General features: G+C 41.5%; 1 protein-coding gene across 2 annotated transcripts in view; it reads left to right on the forward strand.

Moving 5' to 3' along the window:
- SLC35F4 (solute carrier family 35 member F4) overlaps positions 1-10,883 on the forward strand; it is a 186,975-nt gene extending 176,092 nt beyond the window's left edge. For both annotated transcript variants that reach the window (XM_038407982.2, XM_038407986.2), the window contains 4 exons: positions 4,144-4,269; positions 6,597-6,789; positions 9,113-9,202; positions 10,199-10,883. In XM_038407982.2, the coding sequence (XP_038263910.1) occupies positions 4,144-4,269; positions 6,597-6,789; positions 9,113-9,202; positions 10,199-10,440 (651 nt within the window). In that variant the 3' untranslated portion in view covers positions 10,441-10,883. The remainder of the gene's footprint in view (positions 1-4,143; positions 4,270-6,596; positions 6,790-9,112; positions 9,203-10,198) is intronic.
- The last annotated feature ends 427 nt before the right edge of the window (positions 10,884-11,310 follow it).

Raw genomic sequence — 11,310 nt, forward strand, 5'->3', positions numbered from 1 at the left:
TGCACTGGTGACTGCTGCTAAGCAAGGATTCCATTTAGCTTTTCAAGATTGTATCTGAGTTCTGCATCCTGCTTACTGACGACATACGATGTACATGTAGATCTAGCTATGAAATATTACTGTCAATTCTAGGAGGAAGAAGATTGAGTTTTATAGAGTTGACGGATAGTAGGGCCCATTAGTCTGAACTCCTGTTTATCACAGGCCATAAAATTTCACCAAATACTTCTATATTGAGCTCAATGACTTCAGTTAAACCAAAGCATTTCAATCCTCAGGAGACTGAGAGCTAGTCTTCACTAGAAAATTAGAGTGACCCAGCTACATTGCTCAGGGGCGTGAAAAATCCACATCTCAGAGCAATGTTGTTACACTGACCTAAGTCTACATGTAGAGCAAGGAAGAATTCTTCCGTCGACCTAGATACAGCCTCTCAGGGAGCTGGATTTACTACAGCGATGGGAGAACCCCAGCAGCTGCACCTCTGTGGCGTTTTAAGTGTAAGATGTACCTAAACTGTGTGTCGCAGAGAACAGGAAAGACTTAGGTCAATGCAAGTAACCCTGTTCCCGGATGGAGGAACAGAATGAAGAGTGGGATGTATAGATTCATAGGTTCCAAGGTCCAAAGAGACTACTATGACCATCCAGCGTGGCCTCACTACCCTCATCCAAACACAGAGAGCTCATACAAGGTTGCATTTTTCTGGGGTTTCCTTTTCCATAGTAGTGGCTATTCTACAGAAAGGTTCTAGAACGGAACATAAACTCATGGATCAAATGAAGTGATGCCATATACTGTGGTTGCACATTTGTACTGTTGGTAGCTGACACTACTAGTATTTGAAGAAGAGGCATAGTGTAGTAAAGAGAGGTATAGGGTAACATTTTCAAAAGGACCCCAGCAGGGGTCTAACTTCTATTGATCTAAGCAGGTTAAGCACCTAACATATTTAAGCACTTTTGAAAATCTCACTAGACACCTATTTGTGGCTTTAGGCACTTAATATCTTTGAAAAGCTGCCCCTCCCAAATCATCTTTTCAAAAGTGACTTAGGTCCGGCGCCTCAAAGGTATTTAGGTGCCTAATTCCCATTGACATCTCCCATTGAAGGTGAGAGGGAAGGATGATCCACTGGCCTAAGACATAGGAAACCCAGGTTCAATTCACTGCTCTGCCATTGACTTCCTCTGTAACCTTGGGCAAGTCACTTAGCCTCTCTTTGCCTTAGTTTCTCTTTGTAAAATGCAGATAATATGCTTCCCTGCCTCACAGGAGTATTGTGAGGAAGAAATACAAGGGTGTGAAGTGCTTTGAGATCTCCTGATGAGAAGTGCTATATAAGAAATAGGCATTACTATTAATAATAAGGGTACATGGAACTGAAAGAGAATGTAAGTTCTACTTGGCACAAACTGGCTCGCTTTGACCAATCTGTCCTTTAAAGATTAATTGCCACTTGCCACTACTAAATATGATTCTCCATGCAAAGCCCATTGACAAATAAGCATGTTGTTTCTCGTTCAAGTTGTATACAGTTTTGTGCATCTGCTTTATACAACAAATTCTGCACACATTTTTTGTGACATAAACATAGAATCTGTGTGGCCATATTTACCCTGGTGCTCTGCCAGTCTGTTGTGAAGTTATGCCTGAAAGGAAAACAAGTGCACATGGTGAAGTTAGCTTTTTACTCCCATAAGCAGAGCTGGGATGCTAATGTAGCATTTAAATTGAAATAATAATTGATGTTAAGATAAGAAGAGAATATACAATATTGACTTTTTTAAAATATGTTTTTGTTTAATTTCTGGAAATTAAAAAACTATCAAAATATCACAGTTTTTTCATGGGAAAAACATTGTTACAAAAAGTGGTGGATTTTTTGCTTACGTTTGTGTGTGTGGATTTTTTTTCTCATAAAGAAACAGACAATGAAAAGTACAAAAATGTAAATGACTTGCAGCTTGCCTGTGTTAGCCCTGTAACAAAGAAAGGGGGACCTTGCTGTATATGCTGTGGGACTGTTCAACAGTCAGGTAGCTGTGAAAAGAGATGGATGCAAAAGTTGAAATGGGGCTCAGCTAAACCTTAGCCAAAAATCATATCCTCGGTTACTTTTCTACTAGACTGGGGGTTTACCTCTGCCACAAAGACTTTGGTTCTGTGATCACCAAGCACGTGATTTTACAAAAATGGAAGAGTAGGCTTATGCCCAGACTGGAGCAATGATATTGGGACCTGTCTCACTTGGCAGCCAAAGAAAGACTAGCTTTGTGCCATAGAGAGCAATTGTAGGAATCTGAAGAAATTTGGACCCCATGTCTAGATATGTTTGAATAAAAAATGTTGATCTGGCTCAAAGAATGCCAGACCTCCATTCCACCTAACCCTTTCCCCCTCACCATTCCTGCCCCCCGCAGTCCTCCCTTTCCCTCCATGCCTTATTCAAAAAGCAACGTTCTCTTGCTCAGTGTTAAGTCTCATAAATATGGAAAAGTTTCCAGGCTGTTTGTAATACGCTGTTGAAAAACTCAGAACTGGGGTTAAGGGACTCCCCTCATGTTATGCCATATACACCCAAAGTGATTTTGAAATGGAGCCTCAGTCCATCCTCTGATTAGTTTGAACCTGCAACTTTGTGAGCACAAATAAAAAGTAGTTGATTATGTCAGGATCAGAGTCATGGGAGCAAAATGCCGGTTTTAAAACTGACCCTCAAATCTTTGGTGAAACGTAGCTTTTTCAACTGTGTTCTGAGTATTTTGGTGTCATGTCATTTAACAGTGTAATGAAATTATACATATGGAGCCCGATTTTCAAACACTGTAGCCCAATCTTCAGAAGGTCTGAGCTACCACAGCTCCCTCGGAAGTCAACGGGAGCTGCAGATACTCGGCACCTTTGAAATTCAGACCACTTGTTTACCTATCTAATTTTGGTCAAGATGACTAAATCCAGAGGGGAAGATTTTCAAAGGCACAAAGGACAGAGAGGTGTCCAACTCCTAAGGAAACCTAACTACCATCTGTGCCTTTGAAAATCTCCCCAGCTTTAAGTATCTAACTTCAAGCAATTATGTTTGAAAATTTGGCTCCTTAAATGTAATAGATCATTTAAAAATACGGCTTTCCATACACAGCAAATGGCCAGTTCGTGAAGCCTTGGTTCACATTAGTGAACAGTTGCCCACACAAGCAGTGCCCCTGGATAAAGTGCTCCCTCGCGTGAGGAGAGATACACAATCTAGGTGTACTTGTTGAGGTAAAATCCACATTCAGTATTACCCAGTACAGATCAAACTCTTGTTCTAAGTTTAGTGAGAAACGCCAGCTGGGATTTGGTGCCAATGGGAGTTAGGCACACAGGGTAAAATTTTCAAAAGTACCTACGTGATTTAGGCCTTGACTATCAGGGGAAATCACAATTGGATTTAGGAGCCTAAGGCCTTGTCTACATGGGGAAATTGACTGGCATAGCTTTTGCAGAATAAAGTATTCTGCGTTTGTGGACACAATTCCATTATAAAAGTGACTTCTATTTCAGAACAGAATGTCCACACAGGGAGGTCTGGCAGGAACGCTTATTCTGCAGTGCTATGCTGCTCATTTCCCCTCTGTAGACAAGGCCTTCAGGTCCTAAATCCCACCGAGATTTAAGAACCAAAATCACCTTGGTGCTTTTGGAAATTCTACACACAAATCCCATTGAAAGTTGGGCACCGAACTCCCTTATGTTCTTTTGAAAATCCAAGACACTATCTGTAGCCTTACTAAAGACTTGTTTTGTCTAGCAGAAAATTAAGTTGCATAGATGATAATGTGCTAAAACTGTCTTAATCTTGGGAATCATTGCACCAAAGTGGATGTTAATCTAAAAATAATGTATGATAAAAGTTCTATCAATAGGTGCCATGAGACTTTGTGATGTTATAAACCCATATAGTTCATGATGCATATACCTTCATTATTATTTCATATCTTTCTCAATTGCTACATAATAACCTATTTAAGAGGAAACTAGAAGAACTAAATTTAGAGAAAGTAGCTGGTAACTATCATAAAACCACACAGAGATAATCTAATCTCTTTCCAAGCAGTAAAGTTGCACTGAGCTTTAAATTTCTTTGTTTTGCTTATACAGATTGTTGCAGCAATAATGGCAATCACAGGAATTGTTATGATGGCATATGCAGATGGTTTCCATGGCGATTCAATTATCGGGGTAGCCTATGCTGTTGGATCTGCATCCACCTCTGCACTCTATAAGGTGGGTCATAATGTTTTGTTAATAGCAGGGAAATATTCTTATTCTCTGGATCATGCGTTAAAAAATCCACATGTTGAAAGCAAGCCAGGTTAAAAATATATAAGGCTCACCTTTGCTGCATAGTTTAGATTCTAAGCAGGAAGTGTCAGAAAAGTTATTACAGAGATAATTACTTTGTGACTACCATGTATTCAGAGGGGCTTTGCTTCATAAGCCTTAATGAAATCTCTATTATTATACTGCCGGAAGATTATCATCTATGATTTCATTGTTTTTTGTCATAGCAATTTATTGACACTATTTATAATGGGCTTGCTACGCGCAACGAGAAAATATTGATTGCTGTTAAACACCATGTTTCTTTGATGATGGCAAAATCCTCATCTCTTCTGCACTGCAGATCTCACTGCATATTCCATGCTCGTTCTGGGTTGGGAACTCCCATTCAGGACAATGGAAGTAGTACATGCAGCATTTGATTAGAGGTGCGCAGGGTATGAGATTGCACTATTCTACCCCAGAGGTTCTACTTCAAGGCTTTATTCAAAGGAGTGCTCTCCTTTATTGACATTTTACCTTGATTGACATTTAGTGAGAATGACACTGCATGCACGCAGGTTCCCTGCAGTCAATGGGGTGGAGTGTGAAGCAGAATGTGGATCAGCAATGTGGAAGGAATCTAAAGCTAGCTTCCAGCTTCATCCTTAATTGTACGTGTCAGGTTCACCGTGAATAGTCACTAGTCACTCAAAATGTATGAATTTGGGTCTATGGGGATGAACTCTGCAGTGATTTACACCGCCTGTGGTCCCTCACCTGACTTCAGAGAACCTATGGGCCTGATTTTCCTCTCACACCAGCTTTACACTGATGTAACCCCATTGATTTTTGATGGAGTCATTCGTGATTTACATCTGTGCGAGGTCAGAGTCGACCCCTATCACACTAAATATTTAACCTGTCTTGGCTTTAGGGTTGTATTTTATTTACATTTGTTCCTTGCGAAATATTTTTATATGGTAACGTTACCGTTGCTGGCTCAAAGCTGGCCCCATTTGTACTGTGAGAAGGACGTAGTTGAGTTTTGTGGACACAAAACTGAGAATGGGGATCACCTGAGTTTTAATCCCAGCTCTCTCTCTCTCTGTCTTTCTGTCTCAAACGCTTTTTTTGAGGCCATGAACCACTGACTTAAGCCTTGATTCATCAAGGTACTTAAGCTTGTGCCTAACTTTAAGCACGTGAGTAGCACCATTGAAGTCAGTGGGACTACTGGTGTCTAAAATGAGGCATGTGCTTAAGTACTCCAATGAATTGGGGCCGGGAGTCCAAATGTTCAAGAAGGCTTCCAATTTTGGGTGCCCACCTGCAGCATCGGCTAACTTCAGCTGTGGTTGGGGCTGCTCCGCACCTCTGGAAAAAAAAAATGGCTAGGTGCTGGATAGGCCCCAAGGAAGTATCTGCCTTGGGGAGACAGACCAGACAGTGACATGGAGAGTAGTGTGACAGAAGTTACATCATACACATGAAAGAGCCAGCCAGAAGGGCTGTGTCCTGACAGCAAGGGGTAGATTGTTTAACCCTTCCTCATGCGCATGGTTACTCACACAACCAGTCCCATTCAAGTCAAAGGGTCTCCTCACATGCATAAATGATTAAAGGTCTAGAAAACATGACCTGTGAGGGAAGCCTGAAAAAATGGGGTGTGTTTAGTTCTGGAAAAGAGAAGACTGAGAGGGGACATGAATGCAGTTTTCAAGAATGCAAAAGGTTGTTATAAGGAGGAGGAAGAAAAATTGTTTGTTTTTTTTAAACCTCTGAGGATAGGACAAGAAGCAATGGGCTTAAATTGCAGCAAGGGAGGTTTAGGTTGGACATTAGGGAAAACTTCCTAACTGTCAGGGTTGTTAAGCACCGGCATAAATTGCCAACGGAGGTTGTAGAATCTCCATCATTGGATATTTTTAAGAGCAGGTTAGAAAAACACCTGTCAGGAATGGTCTAGATAATACTTGGTCCTGCCACAAGTACAGGGGACTGAACTAGATGACCTCTCAAGGTCCTTTCCAGTCCTATGATTCTATAAGTGCTCACCAGTAGAGCAAGGCCTATAAAGTTTTAATAATACAGGACCAGATCATCCCCTTCTGTGGTAATACCCACTGGAGAGGGTTCTAGGGGGAGGAAATCTCAAAGACCCTCTTGCAGAGCTCTTGCATTATCAAGGGGAAAGTTTAGTCCATCCCACCAGCAGAGCTTTGCAGACATGGGAGAACTTCACTTGCAACAGGACGTAACTGTTTTAAAATCTTCCCTTTCCACCACAGGTTTTGTTCAAGATGTTTCTTGGAAGTGCGAACTTTGGGGAAGCTGCTCATTTCGTTTCCACTCTGGGTTTCTTCAATTTAATCTTCATCTCATTTACCCCAATCATACTGTATTTTACAAAAGTGGAATACTGGTCTCCCTTCTCTGCTGTGCCATGGGGTTATCTGTGCGGAGTAGCCGGCCTCTGGTTAGGTATTTGCATAACACTTTTTCTATTTTTCTAATGCCTCTCATATTATTTACTGCAGGATCACCTTGAAACAGCCGCCCACAGGAAAATTCTCCTTTCTCTAAACGTTTTAACGGCAGAGTTCCTTTGTAGCGAACATCTCCATCTCACCTCCCAAGGGATGCCACTGGGGCTGCTTGGAAAATGGTTAACATAGCTCCTGAAAACTTGGTGGGGGGAAAAAGTCCTAATTTAAACAAGAAATGCTGAGCCGCTCTAGTAATTCTGTCCCTTTTTACGTTCACATTTTTACAGTGGTGCTTCCACTGCCCCATTGTCTTACATACAACTGGCTTATTTTAAAATAAACTTCATGTAGCTGCTTGTATTTAGTTAGTCATCCAAATGTTAGTTCTTGGAGCGCTGTCCATTGATCATTTGTTGTTGTTGTGCTAGTAGCTAGAGGCCGACGAAACCAGGGCTTCTTTATGCTAAATGCTGCAATAGCTTGTGTTCCACTTTGGTGCAAATGAAAGGCTGCATGGCCTTTAACTTCCCCGCTCCATTTACAAAGTTTCCTCTTTCAAAGAACTGTTGCCAGTGCTACTCAGTCTGTGAAGAGAACCATTGAAATTGACCCAGGTCTGCTTTATACTCAGTTTCCTTTGCTAATAATGAAAGCGTCCATCTGTTTGGAACCGAACAGATTTTTTTTAATCTCAGCCATAAGTACACTAAATGGAAACGCTTTTGGGAAAACTATTGTTCATGCCTAGATGGGTTTCCCAGCCACTCAGAGACTGAATCAGAAGGGATGGCAGAGGTGTTGAGAGATTAGACTATCTTCCACTTGCTGTCCTAGACCTAATTACATCCACTCTACCAGTGTCTAAGAGCACCAAGGTAGGTGTAATTTATCATCCAGGGAGCTGGTTGAATACGGATGTTAAAGAGCAGCTGCTGCACACAGCAGGCAGAAAGCGAGCATAAAATCGTCAGCGTTGCTAGCTCTGTGCCATGCCCCTCCCTGATAATACCAGGGTAGGAGCAGGACGTGTGGCCATGGAGAAGAGGGACCTGGCTGGGGTGCAAGGTGCTACTGCACAAAACACTCCCTCACTGATAGAATGGCCGCTTGGGAGCTGTTTCCAGCCAGTGCAATTTGCAGCAGCAGCCCTGAGGCCACTCTAAGTTGTACTGCGGCCAAACTCTCTACTATCCAGCTCCAGAACTGGAGGATGGGGGCATAGTTTGGCTGCACCTGAGAGTTCAGCCCCAGAAACCTAGCTGAGCTCGAGGGGATCTAACTTAGCTGCATTCAGAGGTGATGTCTATCTGAGTGGTGGTGGTAGCAGCAGTCCATAATAGAAATAATGCTGCTCCAAGGGGATTGAGGCTCAAGAAGTTGCAAAACTGAGGGGAAGCAGGAAAGGGAAAACAGAATAAGTGATGAGCCTGAGTCAAACCAGGACCCAATGGGTGCTGGGTCATACAATATAGTGCAGTATAACCTGCCCTGTCCTTCAACTGCCTGCACTTTAAAACCCCTCTAAAAGGATGGGGGATTTCAGTGATGCTCTAATAGCTTATCTTTCACTTGGCTATGCCTCCTCATGCTGCAACATCCATTTAGTAGCTATGGCCCTACTTGTAAGGGATTGTGCATCCAAAAAGAACACCTCCCCTCTGGTACCTGCACTTTTTAAAGCCCATGAAAGGGAATTCAGAGTCCTCTCCAATTATGCTGCCGCTCTCATCTCATCCACTGGCCACTTCCCTGTGAACTACAGAGTAGTTGATTCCCTTCTTTTTTCAGTGGCTGAACAAAAAGGACAGGGCTGGCTACCCTTCAAAACTAGGCACATGTGCTTCTTGTTGCCATGCTCCTTTCATGAATTGTGTAGCCAGAGGCAGCACCTCCTTAGCTGGTGAAATGCTATCCCATTCCATTCCTGGCCTGTTGAGACAGCAGAATTCCACCCTAACCCAAGAGGGATTAGCCTGTTTGAGAACAGTCCTCGTTTCTTTTGTGGGTAGGGTGTAAAGCACTTCTTGAAGACACCCATTGCTCCTCAGAACCTGGCTGCAGCTTCAGCTCAAGCTTCAAAACAAGAAAGTGGCCCATTTTGAATGAGCAGTTTTTTTAAAATATGAACTTACAGCCAACCCTTCTCTCCTTCCCAATGCAAAACTTATATTCACGTTCTGCTCATGACACATGCAGGATCAGGCCCTTGATGGGCAAGAACTTATTAGAGTGCCTAATGTAATTTAAAAGTTGAGAAAGTCCGTTTGCGATTATTTTATTACTTCCAGCATCTCATGTATCATTCTTTGTCTTTACAGCTTTTAACATATTGGTAAATGTTGGAGTTGTGCTGACATACCCCATCCTAATTTCTATCGGGACAGTGCTCAGTGTTCCTGGAAATGCAGGTACAAATAATGCAATTAATAAATAAAAATCATAGAACAAATGTACTAACATTTGAAGTAATTTTTAAGGGCAAATTATGTTGCCATATTTCCTTTCATGGTGTACAAATTTATTTGAGCATAAGCTAAAAGGTGAAAGGTTTTTTAAAGTAAAACTATTTCCCCATGTTATTTGTCCCCCCCACCCCACCCCCCCACTGTTCCTCAGATGTTCTTGTTAACTGCTGGAAAAGGCCTACCTTGCTTGTCACCATGAAAGGTTTTCCTCCTTCCCACCCCCTCCTGCTGGTAATAGCTCATCTTAAGTGATCACTCTCCTTACAGTGTGTATGATAAAACCCATTGTTTCATGTTCTCTGTGTGTGTATATCAATCTCCCCACTGTATTTTCCACCGAATGCATCCGATGAAGTGAGCTGTAGCTCATGAAAGCCTATGCTCAAATAAATTTCTTAATCTCTAAGGTGCCACAAGTACTCCTTTTCTTTTTACTTTAAGTGAAACGATGTTAAGCAAATCCAATTTCCCCATAAGAATTAATGTAAATGGGGGGGTTAGGTTCCAGGTTGTGCACCTGGGTGGGCTATCTGTTGCCATGGTCTGGGACAAGGCAGGGGTGGAGAGTGGGTGGAGCTTTGATTCCACCTCCCCAACATACTGGCCAGCATAACTGAGCCAGTGCAGATGGAGAAGTAATCTGTGCCAGGTATAGGACTAGCAAAGATTACCTTCTCCTTGCTGCACGGGGAAAGTAACCAAGGACCAGATTGTAACTCTCTGACTTTTACTCAAGGCTTGGTGAATTTTACAATCTAGCCTTAATATTGAATGACTTACAGTACACATTACTATTAAAACAGAAGGCATGGAGGAAAAGTGAGGCTTTCCAATAAAACTCACTGTTAAAGTTATAGGAAACATACAAAACTTGTTTCGATGAAGCCATATTAAGCAGAATGACAGTATTTGATTTCATTGTCTTTTCCCACATTGTAGCTGTGGATCTCCTAAAACACGAAGTGATCTTCAGTGTAGTAAGGTTGGGTGCCACAATCATCATCTGCACCGGATTTTTGCTAATGCTGCTTCCCGAAGAATGGGATGAAATCACCCTGCGATTCATCAACAGCTTAAAGGAAAAGAAAAGTGAAGACCACGCAGAAGATATCACAGATTCCAGTGTGCATACAAGGAGCAGAAGCAGAGCCAATGGGACAGTATCTATACCACTGGCTTAAAGCTGGTGAACATTAACTGCACGTGAATGTATATTCTGTGAATATAATTTAATTTTCTCACTACTTGTATGCTAAAATGACAGTATTACTTTGAACTAGGGATGAATTATAAAATAAATGATAAACACATCAATAATAAATGTTTACATTTATACACTTACAAAGGAATAGGTGTAAATAACTACAATAAATTCTTTTGTAATGAAACATTAATCTGCATTATAGTTAGTTGCCTTTTTATAAAAAAATCAAATCCACTGTGCAACTTCACAGCTGTGCTTCTGTTAGCAAAAAGGGGGAGTGGGTGAAGTCTTCAAAGGCCTGATTTGTATGTTTGTTTAGTTCCAGCCTGCATCTATATCAAAAATTAAACATTCATGTTCTTTCCAAATTTAATGATTTGACATTTGTACAAGGTGGTACCGAAAAGGCAGTGGACTCATTTTAAAACACCCAATCAAGAATCTTGGAACCCTAAAATATGAAGGGAACTGAGGTCTCACATTAAAGTTTTGAATTTTTATTAAAACATACAAATATATTCTCAAGGATATAATTTCACCTACGTAATTCTATTTCAGTGCTGCTAAATATCAGAGGAAGCTAGCTGAGCAAAATCTGGAAATACGACAGTGTCATTTCTTAGCTCATGATTAAATGTGATCACACTGAGTAATACCTTGCTCCATGAGTACTCTTATTGTCTTCAGTGGGGCTACTTGGTCAGTCAGGCACTACTCATGAGTAAGAGTGAGAGGATCTGGTCCCAAATGCTAAAATCATTCATTAAAGGTATGACTTCCTCAACTAAAAGCAAAGTTCAGAGTAGGCTGGCATACTTATTTCCTTGATTGGCAATGTCTAGTAACT

This window comes from Dermochelys coriacea, chromosome 6 (genome assembly GCF_009764565.3).
Source record: "Dermochelys coriacea isolate rDerCor1 chromosome 6, rDerCor1.pri.v4, whole genome shotgun sequence".
Taxonomy (NCBI): Eukaryota; Metazoa; Chordata; order Testudines; family Dermochelyidae; genus Dermochelys; species Dermochelys coriacea.